A 25319-nucleotide genomic window follows, 5' to 3' on the forward strand; every position below is an offset into this window, starting at 1 on the left:
AGAGCCTCGGTAGTCAGACCCCCGTCACCAGATCCCCGGTAGTCAGACTCCCCCCCCTCCCGTCACCAGATCCCCGGTAGTCAGACCTCTCAGTCACCAGAGCCCCGGTAGTCATACCCCCCCCCCCCCCCCGTCACCAGAGTCCCAGTAGTCTTAACCGCTGTCACCAGAGCTCCGGTAGTCAGACCCCTCCGTCACCAGAGCCCTGGTAGTCAGATCCCCCCCCTGTCACCAGGGCCCCGGTAGTCAGACCCCCCCCCCTGTCACCAGAGCCCCGGTAGTCAGACCCCCCCCCTGTCACCAGAGCCCCGGTAGTCGGACCCCTCTGTCACCAGAGCCCCGGTAGTCGGACCCCTCTGTCACCAGAGCCCCGGTAGTCAGACCCCTCCGTTACCAGAGCCCCGGTAGTCAGACCCCTCCGTCACCAGAGCCTCGGTAGTCAGACCCTTCCGTCACCAGAGCCCCGGTAGTCAGACCCCTCCGTCACCAGAGTCCCGATAGTCAGACCCCCCCCCCCCCCCCCGTCCGTCACCAGAGCCTTGGTAGTCAGACCCCCGTCACTAGAGCCCTGGTAGTCAAACCCCCCCCCCGTCACAAGAGCCCCGGTAGTCAGACCTCCCGTTACCAGAGCCCCGGTAGTCGGACCCCTCCCCTGTCACCAGAGCCCCGGTAGTCAGTCCCCTCCGTCACCAGAGCCCCGGTAGTCAGTCCCCTCCGTCACCAGAGCCCCGGTAGTCAGTCCCCTCCGTCAACAGGGCCCCGGTAGTCAGACCCCTCCGTCACCAGAGCCCCGATAGTCAGACCCCCCCGTCACCAGAGCCTCGGTAGTCAGACCCCCGTCACTAGAGCCCCGGTAGTCAACCCCCCCGTCACCAGAGCCCCAGTAGTCAACCCCCCCCCCCCCCGTCACCAGAGCCCCGGTAGTCAGACCTCTCCGTCACCAGAGCCCCGGTAGTCAGACCCCCCCCCCCCTCCCGTCACCAGATCCCCGGTAGTCAGACCTCTCCGTCACCAGAGTCCCCATAGTCAGACCCCCCCCCCCCCCCCCGCCCTCCATCACCAGAGCACCGGTAGTCATACCCCCCGTCACCAGAGCCCCGGTAGTCAGACCCCTCCGTCACCAGAGCCCCGGTAGTCAGACCCCTCCGTCACCAGAGCCCCGGTAGTCAGACCCCTCCGTCACCAGAGCCCCGGTAGTCAGACCCCCCCCCCCCCTCTCCCCCGTCACCAGAGCCTCGGTAGTCAGACCCCCGTCACTAGAGCCCCGGTAGTCAGACCCCTCCGTCACCAGAGCCCCGGTAGTCAGACCCCTCCGTCACCAGAGCCCCGGTAGTCAGACCCCTCCGTCACCAGAGCCCCGGTAGTCAGACCCCTCCGTCACCAGAGCCCCGGTAGTCAGACCCCTCCGTCACCAGAGCCCCGGTAGTCAGACCCCTCCGTCACCAGAGCCCCGGTAGTCAGACCCCTCCGTCACCAGAGCCTCGGTAGTCAGACCCCTCCGTCACCAGAGCCCCGGTAGTCAGACCCCCGTCACTAGAGCCCCGGGAGTCAGACCCCTCCGTCACCAGAGCCCTGGTAGTCAGACCCCCCGTCACCAGAGCCCCGGTAGTCAGACCCCTCCGTCACCAAAGCCTCGGTAGTCAGACCACCCTGTCACTAGAGCCCCGGGAGTCGTACCGCCCGTCACCATAGTCAGACCCCCGTCACTAGGGGGCACGCAGCGGGATGACTTCCGGGTGAGAGGACGGCAGCGCGAGAAGCGGAGACATCGCTGTGACCGGCAGGTACTCCGGTGTATATACTGTATACAGGAGCTTCTGGGGATTTGCACTCTGTTATTGTTTGATGTCATTTGTGTCCATTTATTCTGGATTGTGGTATCCTTATAACGTGCGACCATGGGTGTGTATATAGGGGAGCAGACCGTATATAGGGGAGCAGACCGTATATAGGGGGCAGCCTGACACTGTATCATATGGCTGCAGACCGTATATAGGGGAGCGGACCGTATATAGGGGGCAGCCTGACACTGTATCATATGGCTGCAGACCGTATATAGGGGGCAGCCTGACACTGTATCATATGGCTGCAGACCGTATATAGGGGAGCAGGCTGACACTGTATCATATGGCTGCAGACCGTATATAGGGGGCAGCCTGACACTGTATCATATGGCTGCAGACCGTATATAGGGGAGCGGACCGTATATAGGGGGCAGCCTGACACTGTATCATATGGCTGCAGACCGTATATAGGGGGCAGCCTGACACTGTATCATATGGCTGCAGACCGTATATAGGGGAGCAGGCTGACACTGTATCATATGGCTGCAGACCGTATATAGGGGGCAGCCTGACACTGTATCATATGGCTGCAGACCGTATATAGGGGAGCAGCCTGACACTGTATCATATGGCTGCAGACCGTATATAGGGGGCAGCCTGACACTGTATCATATGGCTGCAGACTGTATATAGGGGGCAGCCTGACACTGTATCATATGGCTGCAGACTGTATATAGGGGGCAGCCTGACACTGTATCATATGGCTGCAGACTGTATATAGGGGGCAGCCTGACACTGTATCATATGGCTGCAGACCGTATATAGGGGGCAGCCTCACACTGTATCATATGGCTGCAGACCGTATATAGGGAGCAGCCTGACACTGTATCATATGGCTGCAGACCGTATATAGGGGGCAGCCTGACACTGTATCATATGGCTGCAGACCGTATATAGGGGGCAGCCTGACACTGTATCATATGGCTGCAGACCGTTTATAGGGGGCAGCCTGACACTGTATCATATGGCTGCAGACCGTATATAGGGGGCAGCCTCACACTGTATCATATGGCTGCAGACCGTATATAGGGGAGCAGACCGTATATAGGGGGCAGCCTGACACTGTATATCATATGGCTGCAGACCGTATATAGGGAGCAGCCTGACACTGTATCATATGGCTGCAGACCGTATATAGGGGGCAGCCTGACACTGTATCATATGGCTGCAGACCGTATATAGGGGGCAGCCTGACACTGTATCATTAGGCTGCAGACCGTATATAGGGGGCAGCCTGACACTGTATCATATGGCTGCAGACCGTATATAGGGGGCAACCTGACACTGTATCATATGGCTGCAGACCGTATATAGGGGAGCAGGCTGACACTGTATCATATGGCTGCAGACCGTATATAGGGGGCAGCCTGACACTGTATCATATGGCTGCAGACCGTATATAGGGGGCAGCCTGACACTGTATCATATGGCTGCAGACCGTATATAGGGGGCAGCCTGACACTGTATCATATGGCTGCAGACCGTATATAGGGGGCAGCCTGACACTGTATCATATGGCTGCAGACCGTATATAGGGGGGCAGCCTGACACTGTATCATATGGCTGCAGACCGTATATAGGGGAGCAGCCTGACACTGTATCATATGGCTGCAGACCGTATATAGGGGGCAGCCTGACACTGTATCATATGGCTGCAGACCGTATATAGGGGAGCAGGCTGACATTGTATCATATGGCTGCAGACCGTATATAGGGGAGCAGGCTGACACTGTATCATATGGCTGCAGACCGTATATAGGGGAGCAGGCTGACACCATGTATCATGTGGCCACAGACCGTATATAGAGGAGTAGACTGACACTATGTATCATGTGCCCACAGACCTTATGTAGGGGAACGGGCTGACAGTATGTATCATGTGGCCACAGACCTTATATAGGGGAGCAGGCTGACAGTATATCCTGTGGCCGCAGACCTTATATAGTGGAGCAGGCTGACACTATATATCGTATGTCTGCAGACCTTATATAGAGGAGCAGGCTGACACTATATATCACGTGGCCGCCGACCTTATATAGGGGAGAAGGCTGACACTATATATCATGTGGCCACAGACCTTACAAAGGGGGGCAGGCTGACACTATATATCATATGTCTGAAGACCTTATATAAGGGAGCAGGCTGACACTATGCATCATGTGGGCGCAGACCTCATATAGGGGAGCAGACTGACACTATATATCATGTGGCAACAGACCTTACATAGGGGAGCAGGCTGACACTGTGTATCATGTGGCCACAGACCTTATATAGGGGACCAGGCTGACCCTTTATATTCTGTGGCCACATACCTTATATAGGGGAGCAGACTGACACTATATATCATGTGGCAACAGACCTTACATAGGGGAGCAGGCTGACACTGTGTATCATGTGGCCACAGACCTTATATAGGGAGCAGGCTGTCACATTTTATATCATGTGGCCACAGACCTTATATAGGGGAGCAGGCTGACAATATATCATGTGGCCACAGGCCTTATGTAGGGGAGCAGGCTGACACAATATATCATGTGGCCACAGACCTTATGTAGGGGAGCAGGCTGACACAATATATCATGTGGCCACAGACCTTACATAGGGGAGCAGGCTGACACTATATATCATGTGGCCACATACCTTATATTGGGGAGCAGGCTGACACTGTATCATTTGGCCGCAGACCTTATATAGGGGAGCAGGCTGACGCAATATATCATATGTCTTCAGACCTTATATAGGGGAGCAAGCCTAAACTATATATCATGTGGCTGCAGAACTTATATGGGGAGGAGGCTGACACTATATAATATATGACTGTAGACCTTATATAGGGGTGCAGGCTCACACTATGTATCATATGGCCGCAGACCTTATATAGGGGATATATGGGGGAGCAGGCTGATACTATGTATCATGTGGCCGCAGACCTTCTATAGGGGAGCAGGCAGACACTATATATCACGTGGCCACAGACCTTACAAAGGGGGGCAGGCTGACACTATATATCATGTGGCCACAGACTTTACATAGGGGAGCAGGCTGTTACTATATATCATGCGGCCGCTGACTTTATACAGGGGAGCAGGCTGACACTATACATCATGTGGCCACAGACCTTATATACGGGAGCAGGCTGACACTATATAGTATGTGGCCACAGACCTTACATAGGGGAGCAGGCTGACACTATATACCATGCGGCCACAGACCTTATATAGGGAAGCAGGCTAAGACTGTATATCATGAGGAGCAGGCTGACCCTATGTATCATGTGGCCGCTGACCTTATACAGGGGATATGCCCAATGCCCTTATATAGGGGAACGGGCTGACAGTATGTATTATGTGGCCACAGACCTTATATAAGGGAGCAGGCTGACACTATATAGTATGTGGCCACAGACCTTACAGAGGGGGGCAGGCTGACACTATATATCATGCCGCCACAGACCTTACATAGGGGAGCAGGCTGACACTATATACCATGCGGCCACAGACCTTATATAGGGGAGCAGGCTGACACTGTGTATCATGTGGGCGCAGACCTTATATAGGGGAGCAGGCTTACACTATATATCATATGTCTGAAGACCTTATATAAGGGAGCAGGCTGACACTATGTATCATTTTGGCTACAGACCTTATATAGTGGAGCAGGCTGACACTATATATCGTATGTCTGCAGACCTTATATAGAGGAGCAGGCTGACACTATATATCACGTGGCCGCCGACCTTATATAGGGGAGAAGGCTGACACTATATATCATGTGGCCACAGACCTTACAAAGGGGGGCAGGCTGACACTATATATCATATGTCTGAAGACCTTATATAAGGGAGCAGGCTGACACTATGCATCATGTGGGCGCAGACCTCATATAGGGGAGCAGACTGACACTATATATCATGTGGCAACAGACCTTACATAGGGGAGCAGGCTGACACTGTGTATCATGTGGCCACAGACCTTATATAGGGGACCAGGCTGACCCTTTATATTCTGTGGCCACATACCTTATATAGGGGAGCAGACTGACACTATATATCATGTGGCAACAGACCTTACATAGGGGAGCAGGCTGACACTGTGTATCATGTGGCCACAGACCTTATATAGGGAGCAGGCTGTCACATTTTATATCATGTGGCCACAGACCTTATATAGGGGAGCAGGCTGACAATATATCATGTGGCCACAGGCCTTATGTAGGGGAGCAGGCTGACACAATATATCATGTGGCCACAGACCTTATGTAGGGGAGCAGGCTGACACAATATATCATGTGGCCACAGACCTTACATAGGGGAGCAGGCTGACACTATATATCATGTGGCCACATACCTTATATTGGGGAGCAGGCTGACACTGTATCATTTGGCCGCAGACCTTATATAGGGGAGCAGGCTGACGCAATATATCATATGTCTTCAGACCTTATATAGGGGAGCAAGCCTAAACTATATATCATGTGGCTGCAGAACTTATATGGGGAGGAGGCTGACACTATATAATATATGACTGTAGACCTTATATAGGGGTGCAGGCTCACACTATGTATCATATGGCCGCAGACCTTATATAGGGGATATATGGGGGAGCAGGCTGATACTATGTATCATGTGGCCGCAGACCTTCTATAGGGGAGCAGGCAGACACTATATATCACGTGGCCACAGACCTTACAAAGGGGGGCAGGCTGACACTATATATCATGTGGCCACAGACTTTACATAGGGGAGCAGGCTGTTACTATATATCATGCGGCCGCTGACTTTATACAGGGGAGCAGGCTGACACTATACATCATGTGGCCACAGACCTTATATACGGGAGCAGGCTGACACTATATAGTATGTGGCCACAGACCTTACATAGGGGAGCAGGCTGACACTATATACCATGCGGCCACAGACCTTATATAGGGAAGCAGGCTAAGACTGTATATCATGAGGAGCAGGCTGACCCTATGTATCATGTGGCCGCTGACCTTATACAGGGGATATGCCCAATGCCCTTATATAGGGGAACGGGCTGACAGTATGTATTATGTGGCCACAGACCTTATATAAGGGAGCAGGCTGACACTATATAGTATGTGGCCACAGACCTTACAGAGGGGGGCAGGCTGACACTATATATCATGCCGCCACAGACCTTACATAGGGGAGCAGGCTGACACTATATACCATGCGGCCACAGACCTTATATAGGGGAGCAGGCTGACACTGTGTATCATGTGGGCGCAGACCTTATATAGGGGAGCAGGCTTACACTATATATCATATGTCTGAAGACCTTATATAAGGGAGCAGGCTGACACTATGTATCATTTTGGCTACAGACCTTATATAGTGGAGCAGGCTGACACTATATATCGTATGTCTGCAGACCTTATATAGAGGAGCAGGCTGACACTATATATCACGTGGCCGCCGACCTTATATAGGGGAGAAGGCTGACACTATATATCATGTGGCCACAGACCTTACAAAGGGGGGCAGGCTGACACTATATATCATATGTCTGAAGACCTTATATAAGGGAGCAGGCTGACACTATGCATCATGTGGGCGCAGACCTCATATAGGGGAGCAGACTGACACTATATATCATGTGGCAACAGACCTTACATAGGGGAGCAGGCTGACACTGTGTATCATGTGGCCACAGACCTTATATAGGGGACCAGGCTGACCCTTTATATTCTGTGGCCACATACCTTATATAGGGGAGCAGACTGACACTATATATCATGTGGCAACAGACCTTACATAGGGGAGCAGGCTGACACTGTGTATCATGTGGCCACAGACCTTATATAGGGAGCAGGCTGTCACATTTTATATCATGTGGCCACAGACCTTATATAGGGGAGCAGGCTGACAATATATCATGTGGCCACAGGCCTTATGTAGGGGAGCAGGCTGACACAATATATCATGTGGCCACAGACCTTATGTAGGGGAGCAGGCTGACACAATATATCATGTGGCCACAGACCTTACATAGGGGAGCAGGCTGACACTATATATCATGTGGCCACATACCTTATATTGGGGAGCAGGCTGACACTGTATCATTTGGCCGCAGACCTTATATAGGGGAGCAGGCTGACGCAATATATCATATGTCTTCAGACCTTATATAGGGGAGCAAGCCTAAACTATATATCATGTGGCTGCAGAACTTATATGGGGAGGAGGCTGACACTATATAATATATGACTGTAGACCTTATATAGGGGTGCAGGCTCACACTATGTATCATATGGCCGCAGACCTTATATAGGGGATATACGGGGGAGCAGGCTGATACTATGTATCATGTGGCCGCAGACCTTCTATAGGGGAGCAGGCAGACACTATATATCACGTGGCCACAGACCTTACAAAGGGGGGCAGGCTGACACTATATATCATGTGGCCACAGACTTTACATAGGGGAGCAGGCTGTTACTATATATCATGCGGCCGCTGACTTTATACAGGGGAGCAGGCTGACACTATACATCATGTGGCCACAGACCTTATATACGGGAGCAGGCTGACACTATATAGTATGTGGCCACAGACCTTACATAGGGGAGCAGGCTGACACTATATACCATGCGGCCACAGACCTTATATAGGGAAGCAGGCTAAGACTGTATATCATGAGGAGCAGGCTGACCCTATGTATCATGTGGCCGCTGACCTTATACAGGGGATATGCCCAATGCCCTTATATAGGGGAACGGGCTGACAGTATGTATTATGTGGCCACAGACCTTATATAAGGGAGCAGGCTGACACTATATAGTATGTGGCCACAGACCTTACAGAGGGGGGCAGGCTGACACTATATATCATGCCGCCACAGACCTTACATAGGGGAGCAGGCTGACACTATATACCATGCGGCCACAGACCTTATATAGGGGAGCAGGCTGACACTGTGTATCATGTGGGCGCAGACCTTATATAGGGGAGCAGGCTTACACTATATATCATATGTCTGAAGACCTTATATAAGGGAGCAGGCTGACACTATGTATCATTTTGGCTACAGACCTTATATAGGGGAGCAGGCTAACTATGCATCATGTGGGCGCAGACCTCGCAGACCTCATATAGGGGAGCAGACTGACACTATATATCATGTGGCAACAGACCTTACATAGGGGAGCAGGCTGACACTGTGTATCATGTAGCCACAGACCTTATATAGGGGACCAGGCTGACACTTTATATTCTGTGGCCGCAGACCTTATATAGGGGATATATGGGGGAGCAGGCTGCCACTATGTATCATGTGGCCACAGACCTTATATAGGGGAGCAGGATGACGCTGTGTATCATGTAGCCACAGACCTTATATAGGGGAGTAGGCTGACAGTATGTATCGTGTGGCCGCTGACACTATGTATCATGTGGCCACAGACCTTATATAGGGGAGCAGGCTGACACTATATATTGTATGTCTGCAGACCTTATATACAGGAGCAGGCTGACACTATATATCACGTGGCCGCCGACCTTATATAGGGGGGCAGGCTGACACTATATATCATGTGGCCACAGACCTTACAAAGGGGGGCAGGCTGACACTATATATCATGTGGCCACAGACTTTACATAGGGGAGCAGGCTGTTACTATATATTATGCGGCCACTGACTTTATACAGGGGAGCAGGCTGACACTATGTATCATGTGGCCGCAGACCTTATATAGGGGAGCAAGCTGACACTATATATCATGTGGCCACAGACCTTATATACGGGAGCAGGCTGACACTATATAACATGCGGCCGTCGACCTTATATATGGGAGCAGGCTGACACCATGTATCATGTGCCCCGCAGACGTTATATAGAGGAGCAGACTGACACTATGTATCATATGCCCAATGCCCTTATATAGGGGAACGGGCTGACAGTATGTATTATGTGGCCACAGACCTTATATAAGGGAGCAGGCTGACACTATATAGTATGTGGCCACAGACCTTACAGAGGGGGGCAGGCTGACACTATATATCATGCCGCCACAGACCTTACATAGGGGAGCAGGCTGACACTATATACCATGCGGCCACAGACCTTACATAGGGGAGCAGGCTGACACTATATACCATGCGGCCACAGACCTTATATAGGGAAGCAGGCTAAGACTGTATATCATGTGGCTGTCGACCTTATATAGGGGAGCAGGCTGACATTATATATAATGTGGCCAAAGACCATAGAAAGGAGAGCAGGCTGACACTATGTATCATGTGGCCACAGACCTTACATAGGGGAGCAGGCTGACACTATATATCATGCGGCCACAGACCTTACATAGTGGAGCAGGCTGACACTATACATCATGCGGCCACAGACCTTATATAGGGGAGCAGGCTGACACTGTGTATCATGTGGGCGCAGACCTTATATAAGGGAGCAGGCTGACACTAGGTATCATTTGTCCACATACCTTATATAGAGGAGCAGGCTAACACTATACATCATGCGGCCACAGACCTTATATAGGGGAGCAGGCTGACACTGTGTATCATGTGGGCGCAGACCTTATATAAGGGAGCAGGCTGACACTAGGTATCATTTGTCCACATACCTTATATAGAGGAGCAGGCTAACACTATGTATCATGTGGCCGCCGACCTTATATTGGGGAGCAGGCTGACACTGTATCATGTGGCCGCAGACCTTATATAGGGGAGCAGGCTGACACAATATATCATAAGTCTTCAGACCTTATATTTGGGAGCAAGCTTACACTATATATTGTGTGGCTGCAGAACTTATATAGGGGAGAAGGCTGACACTATATATTATTTGGCTGCAGACCTTATATAGGGATGCAGGCTCACACTGTATCATGTGGCCGCTGACCTTATATAGGGGATATATAGAGGTGCATGCTGACACTATGTATCATGTGCCCGCGGACCTTATATAGAGGAGCAGACTGACACTATGTATCATGTGCCCGCAGACCTTATATAGGGGAGCAGGCTGAAACTATGTATCATATGGCCGCAGACCTTATGTAGGGGAGCAGGCTGACACTATATATCATGTGGCCACAGACCTTATATAGGGATGCAGGCTGACACTAGATATCATGTGGCCGTCGACCTTATATAGGTGAGCAGGCTGACATGTGTCATGTGGCCGCAGACCTTTTATAGGGGTGTTGGCTGACACAATGTATTATGTGGCCACAGACCTTATATAGGGGAGCAGGCTGACAGTATGTATCATGTGGCCGCTGACACTATGTATCATGTGGCCACAGACCTTATATAGGGGAGCAGGCTGACACTATGTATCATGTGGCCACAGACCTTATATAGGGGAGCAGGCTGACACCATGCAGCATGTGGCCGCAGACCTTCTATAGGGGTGCAGGCTGACATTATGTATCATGTGCCAGCAGACCTTATACACGGGAGCAGGCTGACACTATGTATCATGTGGCCACAGACCTTATATAGGGGAGCAGGCTGACAGTATGTATCATGTGGCCGCTGACAGTATGTATCATGTGGCCACAGGCCTTATATAGGGGAGCAGGCTGACACCATGCAGCATGTGGCCGCAGACCTTCTATAGGGGTGCAGGCTGACATTATGTATCATGTGCCAGCAGACCTTATACACGGGAGCAGGCTGACACTATGTATCATGTGGCCACAGACCTGATATAGCGGAGCAGGCTGACACTATATATCATGTGGCCACAGACCTTATATAGCGGAGCAGGCTGACACTATGTATCATGTGGCCACAGACCTGATATTGAGGAGCAGGCTGACACTATGTATCATGTGGCCACAGACCTGATATTGAGGAGCAGGCTGACACTATGTATCATGTGGCCACAGACCTTATATAGGGGAGCAGGCTGACACTGTGTATCATGTGGCCGCCGACCTTATATAGCGGAGCAGGCTGACACTATGTATCATGTGGCCACAGACCTTATATAGAGGAGCAGGCTGACACTGTGTATCATGTGGCCGCCGACCTTATATAGGGGAGCAGGCTGACACTGTGTATCATGTGGCTGCCGACCTTAAATAGGTGAGCAGGCTGACGTGTCATGTGGCCGCAGACATTATATAGGGGAGCAGGATGACGCTGTGTATCATGTAGCCACAGACCTTATATAGGGGAGTAGGCTGACAGTATGTATCATGTGGCCGCTGACACTATGTATCATGTGGCCACAGACCTTATATAGGGGAGCAGGCTGACACCATGCAGCATGTGGCCGCAGACCTTCTATAGGGGTGCAGGCTGACATTATGTATCATGTGCCAGCAGACCTTATACACGGGAGCAGGCTGACACTTTGTATCATGTGGCCACAGACCTTATATAGCGGAGCAGGCTGACACTATGTATCATGTGGCCACAGACCTTATATTGAGGAGCAGGCTGACACTATGTATCATGTGGCCACAGACCTTATATAGAGGAGAAGGCTGACACTATATATTATGTGGCCACAGACCTGATATAGGGGAGCAGGCTTACACTATGTATCATGTGACCTCAGACCTTTTATAGGGGTGCAGGCTGACACTATATGTTACGTAGCCACAGACCTTACATGGAGCAGGCTGACACTATATATCATGTGGCCACAGACCTTATATAAGGGGGGAGCAGGCTGACACTATATATCATGTGGCCACAGACTTTATATAGGGGAGTAGGCTGACACTGTGTATCATGTGGGCACAGACCTTATATAGGGGGCAGGCTGACACTATATATCATATGTCCACGGACCTGATATAGGGGGCAGGCTGACACTATATATCATGTGGCTGTAGACCTTATATAGGGGATCAGGCTGACACTATATATGTCTGCATACCTTATATAGGGGTGCAGGCTGACACTATATATCATGTGGCCGCCGAGCTTATATAGGTGAGCAGGCTGACATGTGTCATGTGGCCCCAGACATTATATAGGGGAGCAGGCTGACAGAATGCATCATGTGACTGCAGACCTTCTATAGGGGAACAGGCTGCACTTCATCATGTGACCGCAGACCTTTTATAGGGGTGCTGGCTGACACGATGTATCATGTGGCCACAGACCTTATATAGGGGAGCAGGCTGACACTGTGTATCATGTTGCCACAGACCTTATATAGGGGAGCAGGCTGACAGTATATATCATGTGGCCACAGACCTTATATAGGGGAGCAGGCTGACAGTATGTATCATGTTGCCACAGACCTTATATAGAGGAGCAGGCTGACAGTATATATCATGTGGCCACAGACCTTATATAGGGGAGCAGGCTGACACTGTGTATCATGTTGCCACAGACCTTATATAGGGGAGCAGGCTAACAGTATATATCATGTTGCCACAGACCTTATATAGGGGAGCAGGCTGACACTATGTATCATGTGGCCACAGACCTTATATAGTGGAGCAGGCTGACACTATGTATCATCTGGCCACAGACCTTATATAGGGGAGCAGGGTGACAGTATGTATCATGTTGCCACAGACCTTATATAGAGGAGCAGGCTGACACTATGTATCATGTGGCCACAGACCTTATATAGTGGAGCAGGCTGACACTATGTATCATCTGGCCACAGACCTTATATAGGGGAGCAGGCTGACACCATGCAGCATGTGGCCGCAGACCTTCTATAGGGGTGCCGGCTGATATTATGTATCACGTGCCAGCAGACCTTATACACGGGAGCAGGCTGACACTATGTATCATGTGGCCACAGACCTTATATAGAGGAGCAGGCTGACACTATGTGTCATGTGGCCACAGACCTTATATAGAGGAGCAGGCTGACACTATGTATCATGTGGCCACAGACCTTATATAGAGGAGCAGGCTGACACTATGTATCATGTGGCCACAGACCTTATATAGAGGAGCAGGCTGACACTATGTATCATGTGGCCACAGACCTTATATAGGGGAGGGACACAAAGTATTTTATACAACAAACCCTAAAACAAGTGTTTGTTACATCTGTATGAGGCTGATTTCACACCGGAAGGCGATATTGGCCCTGAAACTTGGCCCGATATCGCTCTCGCCAATAACCGATTCCCATGCCGATGCCAGGCGTTTTTGTGTTAAATCCGCCTGGCATAAGTTTGGTGAAGTTTCGATCCTCCGCATCGCATCACACCTGTGACAACAATGGGCGATGCAATGCGTTCCGAGGGAACACCCAAGGAAAGATAATGCTGCGATCTGGGAAAACAGTCACTCCTCTGTATGACCTAACTATAAGAATGGGCTCATATTCGTGCGAGACGGGCAAAGGCTGGGATCACATAGCTGAGAAAACAATGTGAGAATGAACAAACCTCATACTAGGATGAACCCCATTGAGTGGGGTCACAGAGATGGAGGGCATGTCCGCTCCTTGGTGTTCACTTGGAATGCTTCAACTATCCTTCTCAATGGGGCCGAGTGGTGTGAGGCTTTCCATCCTCCACGCCGGAAGATCGCAACTGTATTGAAGTGATGGGAGGCGTTCGTGACAGAAAACCGTCTTGCATCCGCTCGTTATCGAGCTCAGCCTTGTGGAACTAGCCAAAAACAGATGTGTTGTACCCTCGTGCAGCATTATATACTTAGAGCGGGCGGACAGCTCAGCAGCACCGTTCAATGTACTGAGCGGCGGCTTCAGCGATGACAGGGAATGATGGGGCAGGTAACACATCCCCGGACTCAGCGGGTCACCTACCGTCAGCCCATAAGCTTGGCTCAGAGTAGGTGACAGAGTGAATACTTATTATAACCTACCTCAGATGTAAAACATCTAGATTAGTATGAATAGATCATTCTGCTGAAGAAGTGCGCTAGAGGTGGGTGCGGGGCGCCGAGGCTGGTCTTGCGCAGTGTGGAAGATAGGGGGACAGGTGTGAAGAAATACCATGTTCCCCAAAAGTAAGATCTACCCCTTAAATTAGATATACCCTGATTTTTTTCTTTTTTTTTTGTGGGGAAGGTGGGGTGGCTTGAAATATAAGCCCTACCCTGAAAAAAACCCCCAAAAAACAATAATTACGTAGCGGGCGCTATCTGGGTCCCTCCCGCTACTTACCAGCGTTCCGGCAGGTTTGCTTGCAGTTCTCATCGCCGACAGAACATCGCTTGCTGGTAACATGGTTTGTAAACCCCGCCTCCAGCAAGCAATTGCTCTGATTGGTTCTTGAGCGCTGCGGTTCCGCCAGTTACACTGTTACCAGCAAGCTATGTTCTGTCGGCGCTAAAAACTGCAAGCAAGCCTGCTGGAACGCTGGTAAGTAGCCAGAGGGACCCAGACGGCACATGCTAGGTAAGTATAGGACCCTGCGCCTCTTTTGAGGCAAAAATTAATATAAGACAGGATGTTATTTTCGGGGAAACATGGTATTTCCAGGAATATACTAGGATGGGTCTAGTACTGGGGGAGAGAAGAGCAGCGGATACCGGAAAGGTGGCCAGGAACGGGGGTGGTTAGAGACTAATGAGGGCAGACAGGGGGGCACAGCTAATACAGGCACTGTGCGACTGGGGAGTGGGAGGTGGCAAATAGCATACAGGGACTGGAGGATCAGCAGCGACAGCAGGCAGGATGAGCGGGGAGAAGGCCTGCGATTTCACCCAGCCAGCAGCGGGGAAGAGGGAAGTTCATTGGTTGGCTAGTGCTGCAGATTCTTGGGGAGGAGTTTCACACAAGCTCCGCCTACATAGCACAGAGAACAGACACGCCCCTCAGATGGGGGGGCGGCTTCCCTGGGACGGGGGGGGGGGGGCTCCTCTGGGACTAGATCCTTCCTCAAAGCCCGGGTTTTATTACATATTCCAGTGCGGAATTCACCCTTGAATTGAGGAGAGGCAGATTCCGCATTGGAAATGGCAATTAAATTGCCATCCTGCTGAATTGCTTTCTGCACCGCATGTCAATTTCCTCGCAGACTTTTTCTGCAGCTTGTGGATTATTTTTTTTCAAAATCTCATTCATTTTCTACTACCGTAAATGTCGCGGAAATTCCGTGGCACATAACGCCCCCTGTGGACCACCCTGAGGGCTCATGCACCCAGGCATATGCAATTTCAGTGCATGAAATCACGCGGGTGTGCGTATGCGTTGTGTTTTTGGTGTGTATGCCGGTTTTGCGTGCATATTGACTGCGTTTTTCACACATGCACAAAATAATGCAGGAAGGCCGAATTAAGGTCTTACGTTTTTTCCCCAATGTCTCCTGTCAGCATGCAGCAAAACGCAGCGAATGCAACTGCTTCTATGTGTAATAGACTTTAATGGGCGCCTGTGATTACAGACTAACATCTGACAAGCCGCTCACACAACCACTCATGGCGTAAAAATACCCCAATGTAAATCTATAGGGTCTACGATGTCTGTAATATGGATGCGATACGGACAGGAAATATGCGGGAAGGAGCCCTAATTCGTATTTCTATAGCGATCTCATGGCTTTCGTTATATCTCAGGTAGCTACTGACTTCCTAACCTCTAGATGGATGATGCGTCATGAGTCTATTTCAGTCTTTTTTGGACATGAACAGATGGCAAACGGAAGTAAAAGATACGGACAGACAGACCGCAATAAAATGCCACATGGAACTGCACACGGCTGTAAAACAGAGCATCAACAGACCATTTATTTTTAATACAAGTGTGCACCTAGCCCGCATACCCCTCACCGTACCCGAGGTATGTCTTGTGCCAGTGAAACACACAGTGCCTCCTAATGCCGAGCTCACATGGTTGTAAGCGTAAAACACCCATGGGGCGCTCTAATATCTATGTAGATATATCAGGGGTCAGTACAGAGATCTCTCCCATCATCTATTATACCCAGGACTGTAACAAGGGGGCGCTCTAATAACTATGTATAGATATATCAGGGGTCAGTACAGAGATCTCTCCATCATCTATTCTACCCAGGACTGTAACAAGGGGGCACTCTAATAACTATGTATAGATATATCAGGGGTCAGTACAGAGATCTCTCCCATCATCTATTATACCCAGGACTGTAACAAGGGGGCGCTCTAATAACTATGGATAGATATATCAGGGTCAGTACAGAGATCTCTCCCATCATCTATTATACCTAGAACTGTAACAAGGGGGCGCTCTAATAACCATGTATAATATATCAGGGGTCAGTACAGAGATCTCTCCCATCATCTATTATACCTAGAACTGTAACAAGGGGGCGCTCTAATAACTATGTATAGATATATCAGGGGTCAGTACAGAGATCTCTCCCATCATCTATTATACCCAGGACTGTAACAAGGGGGCGCTCTAATAACTATGGATAGATATATCAGGGGTCAGTACAGAGATCTCTCCCATCATCTATTATACCCAGGACTGTAACAAGGGGGCGCTCTAATAACTATGTATAGATATATCAGGAGTCAGTACAGAGATCTCTGCCATCATCTATTATACCCAGGACTGTAACAAGGGGGCGCTCTAATAACTATGTATAGATATATCAGGGGTCAGTACAAAGATCTCTTCCATCATCTATTATACCCAGGACTGTAACAAGGGGGCGCTCTAATAACTATGGATAGATATATCAGGGGTCAGTACAGAGATCTCTCCCATCATCTATTATACCCAGGACTGTAACAAGGGGGCGCTCTAATAACTATGTATAGATATATCAGGGGTCAGTACAGAGATCTCTGCCATCATCTATTATACCCAGGACTGTAACAAGGGGGCGCTCTAATAACTATGTATAGATATATCAGGGGTCAGTACAGAGATCTCTTCCATCATCTATTATACCCAGGACTGTAACAAGGGGGCGCTCTAATAACTATGGATAGATATATCAGGGGTCAGTACAGAGATCTCTTCCATCATCTGTTTATACTCAGGACTATAACAAGGGGGCGCTCTAATAACTATGTATAGATATATCAGGGGTCAGTGCAGAGGTCTCTCCCATCATCTATTATACCCAGGACTGTAACAAGGAGACACTCTCTATATCTAGAAGAAAGATGGTTTATACACTAAAATTGAACAGGATTCTTTACTGTAAGAGCAGTGATACTATGGAACTCTCTGCCTGAGGACGTGGTAATGGTAAATTTGATAAAAGAGATTAAGAGGAGCTTGAAATGTAATAATATTACATGTTCTAGTCCCTGATTACTCAGAAGGGTCGGTGATCAGCGGATTACTCTGATTGTTAGACATTGAGTCGGTCCTTATGAAACGCAGCACCATGCATTGTATAGCAGCTCTGTCCCATTCACGCTGCTCTCAGGCCACTTGACCGATGAACATGAAGTCACATGCCTGAGATGAGGATGCTCATGCAAGCAGCAACACACAGTACTTCCCTCTGCCATATTGCATTTAGAGGCTGCACCGCCCTCCACACTTCCAGGGTTTGCACATAGCAGGCACTCAACATGGAGGTCAAAAAGGGCCTCATAGCGATTGTAACCCAGGGTTAGTAGATGTTGGCCCATGTGCTGTCACAGTAATACAGCCCACCTCCCTACTAGCTGCGCTCTCTCCTTAGCCAGTATTAGACGTACCTGCAGAGGTTGGGCTATACCCTTCTCATGGGAGTCTACTGAGGACATGGTGGGGGGGGGGGGGGGACATCATGGCAAAACTGTATTTTTATGTACATGCAATGTTTGCTAAAAATGCAGTCAACTAGAGTTGAATATTACCACTGTCTGATATACAAGTGATGCCTCATGTGAATGTGTCAGGGGCGTCTATTTCCATTTAACTCTATCACTGCTTCGAGCAGGCTGTGTGGGCTATGTAGAAAGTATATGGAGTCTTCACACCACTCCTGATAACAGCCAAAGGGACATAGCAGTTAGATGAGCACTTCTGTTCTCTCCATCTTAGTGATTGGTGGGGCTCAGTCCCCGGACAACCACCTATTAAAACGTCTGAGCTGTCAGAAGTTTTTAAAAAGCTTAGTTACATTTTGAATATTTCTGCTTCTGCAGTGGGTTGATGGTTATACCAGAAATATGTCCATCTATATCCAGTATTCCTTGTTTATTTCTAATATCTTTTTCTATTCTAGCTTGTCACTGTCGTCTGGTTTCTAGGATTAGGTCTATTCCAGTCCTTGCTTTTTAGCCTCATGGTTTTTGTCTGTTCCTTCCTTCTTTACATCTGCCTGATCTGTTTTCATAGTTCAGCTTTGTTTTGTTTGTCTTCTTTGTCTCTTGGTACTAGTGGCCTCTCATTGGTTGTTGTTATCAGGGTTTTTGATAAGGGAGTCCATTAGAGATTAGTGGGTCATTCAGGGAGAGTGGTGTCTGATGTTAGGGTCAGTGACAGGGGTAGATTAGAAAAAGGTTTAGGGAGAACTAGCATCAGGGTTAGATTTTGCTAGACTTTTATTTCTATTTCCATCAACCTTTTTGCTTTATTATCTGTCATCATAATTTGACCTTTTTTTTCTCTTTTAGATGGTTGCCCAATTCTGTTTGTATAACGTCTGTTACTTGCACTACTGTGATGGGTAAAGGAATTGATAATAAGAATGAGAGGATACTAAACCTCACTTTGGAGATCATCTACCTGCTAATGGGAGAGGTGAGGCATTCTGGGAATTATGTCACATGTAATTCTTATCTCTAGTAATAATAGAGGCCTGAGAGCTTTGGGGCAAAATGTATAAAGTGATGTTTATTAGTGTCGCTTTCCAGGATTACACAGTAGTAAAGAAAACATCTGGTGAGCATGTGACCTCCAGCAGTCTTCCCTGTGTGTCAGAAGGATGGAGCTCCATCTTGGATCCTCAGACGCACTCGGCGATAAATGAGCAGAAGATTCTAGAACTCACCCACAAGATCATTCATCTATTGACTGGCGAGGTGAGCGCCGCCGGGGAAGATGGGAAGTTATATAGTAACACTAAGAGGGGGGTCTGTCGGATGACTGTATATTGTGTTGTCAGGTTCCGGTAAGGTGTGAGGACGTCACCGTCTACTTCTCCATGGAGGAGTGGGAGTATTTAGAAGGACACAAGGATCTGTATGAGGACGTCATGATGGAGAATCATCAGCCCCCGGCATCACCAGGTTAGAAAACATTTTTCACTAGATATGACCATCATCTAATTACAGAGTAACATGTATTTAGTCACTTTGTATGTGTTTCTTGCAGATGGAAACAGTAAGAAATGTCCAGCAAATAGATGTCCCACGCCTGTGAATTCTAGGAATGGTCCAGAGAAAAATCCTTGTGTTCCCCAGAGCCATCAGACAGATGCCAAATACCATGTGAATCTACGCTGCAACATGTAGAGCAGATCCACTGACTAATGATGTTTTTACTTTATAAGACTTTTATTTCTGTTTTTAAAGGCTGAAGACCTTGTTATAATTAAAGTTGAAGAAGTTGAGGAGATGGAAGGAGAAGGAGAGACCTACATCTGGGATGATTGGCAGAATGCAGAGGAAGACATTCTTACAGATACCAGTTTAGGTGGATAATAACCGCAAAGTACAGAAAATATGTTTAATCTCTGCGTCAGTCTTCCATGCTACATCCTTCTCGGCCAATGCAAACTAGTGAGAAAAATGTTCGTCAGACAGGAGGGGAATCGGGAGTCATTAGACCCTTAGTCATATAATTACACGGGCCGAAAAACCGTTCCCACGATCGGCAAGAATCTGAATGATACACCGGCCAGCAAATGTTTTGTTGCATTTATATGAACACTTGTTTTAGTATAATATGAGGATGCGGATTTCAAATCTGGAGTTAGTTTTTTACTGTAAGCTCTTATTTTTTTGCAATTTAGCATTTACATATTTCACTTTAAGGCATTTTCAACACAATTAAAGGGGTTGTCCCGCGGCAGCAAGTGGGTCTATACACTTCTGTATGGCCATATTAATGCACTTTGTAATGTACATTGTGCATTAATTATGAGCCATACAGAAGTTATAAGAAGTTTTTCACTTACCTGCTCCGTTGCTGGCGTCCTCGTTTCCATGGAGCCGACTAATTTTCGCCGTCTAATGGCCAAATTAGCCGCGCTTGCGCAGTCCGGGTCTTCTTCTTTTCTGAATGGGGCTCTCACAAACTGCTGGATCAGGCCAAGCTTGATGTGGAGGGGGGGGGATTATTCTGTCTCGACTGACGATAGGTTCGTTCACATTGTTTGCTCTTCCTACTGCTAAAGTTTCTCGGTATGGCCACTTCTTTTGTACCCAGTGTTTTTCTCAGGCTCTGCTATCCCACATACATATATAGCATGATTACTTGGTAAAACCTTTTTGTTCCCCTAGAAGAACGTTAACCCTTTTCAGATCCACACAAATGATCCGGTTGCGCTCATGATATTTCAGTAGATCAATTACTCTCCTAACATCATTGTACTTCTCGCAAATTCACAGAGTGTCCAACTGGGACTGAGCCGTAGACGTTACCATTGTGCCAGAGAACACACTTTAAGCTACACTTGGAGCTATCAAGAAACAATCGCCATTCTGTTGCACTGTGCGGGTTTATCCCTAATTCATGGAGAAGGCCTGGAATATCGGGACAGAAAACAAAATCCTTTTCCTCTGAAAAGAATCTAATAAAATCTCGTTCTCTATTATGGAAGTAAGAAACTGTCGCTGAGCGATGTAGCAAATGTTTCTCCTGGAGTCTTGAGGCTAACAGCTCTGACAATTGCTTCGAGAGGCCCAAATCACGCACTAAGTCACTCAGTTCTTGTTTATTAAGTTTTTGAGGACATGAAGACTGTGCCGTGTCAAATGAGGATTCTTCTCTTTCTACAACCATTTTATCCCCCATATCATGGTCTTCATCATCCTCACTATCTTCACCTCCTTCACTTGCAAAGCCTTTGGAGATCTTCACCATGTTGTACAGGTCTAATTGCCGAAGGTATATTAGGGTACGTGATTGCATGACGATTTTTCTTCCCTACACCTCTCATGCTGACAAGACAAAACTAACAGTCAGTAATGTGATCCTTGGGATCTCGCCAAACCATGGGAACCCCAACAGGTAGACCCTTTCGTTTTCCTTTCGTCCAGTCACAAGCATTTCTTCACAGTTATGGCACACAATATGCGCAGTCCATTTCTTGTCCCGGTCACCAAGAGGAATTTTGATGTAAGTTTTGTAAGCAAGCCTCACAAAAGATGTTCTATTCCGTCTCTGATGAGGAAGTGTGCAGCAGCCACATATGTAGCAGAAGGCATCAGGTTTATTCACACATCTGTCTCTACTTAATGAAGCCATATTACAAACTGTGAGATTGACGTGTTCTTATTCCCTTTTGAGGTTCGGCCTTGGCTCTATTTAATCTCCTCTACTCGACTGTAAACAAATCACAATGTAGCCCGTAGTCAGTGGAATCTGAAAGATGAAAAAAATTAAATGGGAAGCATAGATTTTCTGACTAAAATCCAAAATATCAAATTGCAAGAAAACTGATGACAGATTTGAAATCGGCATTGAAAATGCACCTAGAAACAGTTAATCTCATGCGACAGAAAATTCAAAAAAATGTGTTGGCCTGTGTTATCATTCAGTCTAAGGGCTCGCACGACTGAATGACAAATTTGTTTGCCGTTCAGTTTCTGCAGGCATAAAAACGAAATGATGGGTCGTCCCGTATGAACAGATGCCTATGAAAGACTGCCTGTTTAGTGTGAATGGAGGTGGTGGGCCAGCACACTCTCCGTCTCGCCTCCATTCACCAAAGCGCAGGAACCATCATCTATGGGATAACCTGTTGGGCGCATGATGCCGTGTAAAAGCACCCTTAGTGTTATTACACAGCAATCTGATTAGTTTATCAAACATCACCACGAAGGTCTAGTGATTGACCGCCAAGAAAAGGCTATGGATGAGATTACTGATTCTCTGTGTACGTTACTTTTTTCAGATTAGCCATGATCCTCCAGATCTTCTGAATTTTTAGCATACCATTCACTAGTAATAAGTTACAATTATTTCCTTGTGATTCTTAGCAGATGTTTCTGTAGTAATCTTTGTTTTCTGTCTAGATGGATCCATGATGAAGAATACGTTGGACGGACGTCTCATTTTGTCTTCTGACTGTGACACAGACGATAAGTTCACACACGGTTATCCCGGACATTACCCCATTTCCCCAATTATATGTTCATCTCACAATTTACCAGACCCCCATAATGGTAGAACAGCCCATGGAAGTGGTAACAAGTATCAGTGCTCTGAATGCGGGAAATGTTTTACCCAAAATGGTTCTCTTAACGTACATAAAAGAATCCACACTGGCGAGAAACCGTTCTCTTGTTCAGAATGTGGGAAATTGTTCATGCGTAAATCTGATCTTGTTAGACATTACAGAGTTCACACCGGGGAGAAGCCCTTTGTATGTTCAGAGTGTGGGAAGTGCTTCAGTCAGAAATCCAAACTTGTAAGTCATCAACGTACCCACTCAGGTGAAATCCTCTTCCCATGTCCTGAGTGTGGGAAATGTTTTACAAACCGGTCTGTTCTCACAACACATCTAAAATTTCACTCAGGAGAGAACCCGTTTCAGTGTTCGGAATGCGGAACCTGTTTCCAGTACAAATCGAACCTTGTGAAGCATCAAGTAATTCATACGAGAACAAAACCCTATCCTTGTTCAGAGTGTGGAAAATGCTTGACCAACAAGGGCGCTCTCCTCTACCACCTGAGGACCCACACGGGGGAGAAACCCTTCATCTGTTGTGACTGTGGGCGATGTTTTACTAGTAAAGGGCACCTTGTCACTCATCAGCGGACTCACACGGGGGAGAAACCATTTTCTTGTGCGAAATGCATCAGATGATGCACACAATCGAGGGGCCGTTCTCATGTTCTATTTAACCAGGAACATTACAGAATTTAATTAAAATGAATATCCGACTCCTAAGGCTTCAGTTCTATTTTCTGAACCTCTACTTATTGAAACAAAAGTCGTTTCGCACACGTAGATGTAAATATGTATATTCATATTTTAACTGTGGTGGTGGATTTTCAGCTCTGAATTTAAAGCCTCAGCGTGTTTAGTATTACAGGCCATTTTAAGGGGAAAAAAACGTCACTCTCTTTTTGATCATCAATAGGATCCTGAATAAGCGTTGTGATTAGAGATGAGCGGGCGTCCAAATGCTCGGGTCCGCGTTATTCGAGTCGAGCTTATCGTAAAATTTCGAGAGCTCTACTCAAGTAACGAACCCCATTGACTACAATGGGAGACTCGAGCATTTTTGTATGTGTGACGCCGAGTGCCGAGTTGTTTTTAATTTTCCTTGGTTCTCTCCTTCTCTCTTCCTCCCCCCATTCTCCCGCCTGCCTAAAAATTTGCCAATGACGCGCGCTGCATCGCGGCGGGGAGAGGCCCAAACAGGCACGTCACAGCGGGGAGGAAGCACCATCGAGTACGCTAATACTCGAACGAGCATCAAGCTCGGCAGAGTATGTTCACTCAACTCTAGTTATGATTCAGTTAATCAGAACCCCAAAGTCCAGCTGTTTCTAAGTGAATGAGCCTTACAACCATCTATGGATCTTAGCTTTTCCCCAGTTTGTTGGGAAACTAAGTGCCAGTGCTGAGTAGGGGAAAATAACTACCAAGAGTAGTGGTAACGGTGAAATTGAAAAAAAATGACACCAAAATCATTTAGAGCTAGTAAGATGTAAGGGAATAAATCATTAACACCAATAATAGCACTAGACCTTCTAAGTGGCAGTCCTATTTGCACTGGTCAGACCGAGGTGCAGAGTCTAAGAGGTTCTCAGGTTTTCACTACTTAACCCCTGTACAGGGATCTGGTCTTTGCTGCAGGTAATCCCCATGTTTCAGCTCTTGGCGTGGTCTTTGATTTGACGGTAGTACTTTGGTAGTGTAGCAATATAACATTTTTATGAAACCTGTTGTGTTATTTCCACTTCATTATGATGACCCCCCCCCCCCCCCACTCCAGTCTTTAAGTAGAAAGGGGAAAAAAACAAAAGGGGTGGAGCTACCTGAATGGGTGAGTGATTTGGAAAAATTATAGGTAGAGGAACATGTGGAAGATCTGATTCTTCTCGGTCGGTAAGATGGTGGGTTGTGGAAAAGACCTAGTTGTTAAGGTGCAGCCAACCCAATGATAGTCATACTGGCGGGTGAGATTATTCTGATGGATTAGTGAAGGAAAAAATGTGCTGTGTGCCGGCGCAGCTGACCGAAATATAACATTCATTACGATAGAGAAAGTAAGCTCAGCTTCTCCGTTTTATTTTAAACCAGCATAAAAAGACGGGTTTTGGGGTAACGGCCCTTCCTCAGTTATAGCCGGGGATACACCATCACTAGTAACAGATTAAAAAGGAGACGCGTGTGCAATAATTACAGGGCATAAAAAATAAGAAAGAGGAAAAACAAACTAGAAAATGTCGGTCATACAACAAAGCATTGTGCAAGAAATACCATAAA

The 25319-nt window shown here is 47.9% G+C and overlaps 1 protein-coding gene across 1 annotated transcript; it reads left to right on the forward strand.

The window, feature by feature from the left end:
* Positions 1–1689: 1689 nt before the first annotated feature.
* LOC136588114 (oocyte zinc finger protein XlCOF8.4-like) lies at positions 1690–23771 on the forward strand. Its single transcript, XM_066587089.1, has 7 exons — positions 1690–1784; positions 19327–19453; positions 19567–19734; positions 19818–19941; positions 20027–20142; positions 20227–20347; positions 22894–23771. Exons 2-7 carry the CDS (start codon positions 19376–19378, stop codon positions 23685–23687), a joined length of 1401 nt encoding a protein of 466 aa, XP_066443186.1. The 5' UTR covers positions 1690–1784; positions 19327–19375; the 3' UTR covers positions 23688–23771.
* Positions 23772–25319: the final 1548 nt, after the last annotated feature.

Source organism: Eleutherodactylus coqui, chromosome 13 (assembly GCF_035609145.1).
Source record: "Eleutherodactylus coqui strain aEleCoq1 chromosome 13, aEleCoq1.hap1, whole genome shotgun sequence".
NCBI classification, from domain to species: Eukaryota; Metazoa; Chordata; class Amphibia; order Anura; family Eleutherodactylidae; genus Eleutherodactylus; species Eleutherodactylus coqui.

Excerpts from the sequence above, each read along its gene's own strand:
- LOC136588114 (XM_066587089.1), top strand. The coding sequence starts at position 19,376 with ATGGGTAAAGGAATTGATAATAAGAATGAGAGGATACTAAACCTCACT. Across the intron at positions 19,735-19,817 it reads TTCATCTATTGACTGGCGAG|GTTCCGGTAAGGTGTGAGGA; the intron begins GTGAGCGCCGCC and ends TTGTGTTGTCAG. Across the intron at positions 20,143-20,226 it reads AGACAGATGCCAAATACCAT|GCTGAAGACCTTGTTATAAT; the intron begins GTGAATCTACGC and ends CTGTTTTTAAAG.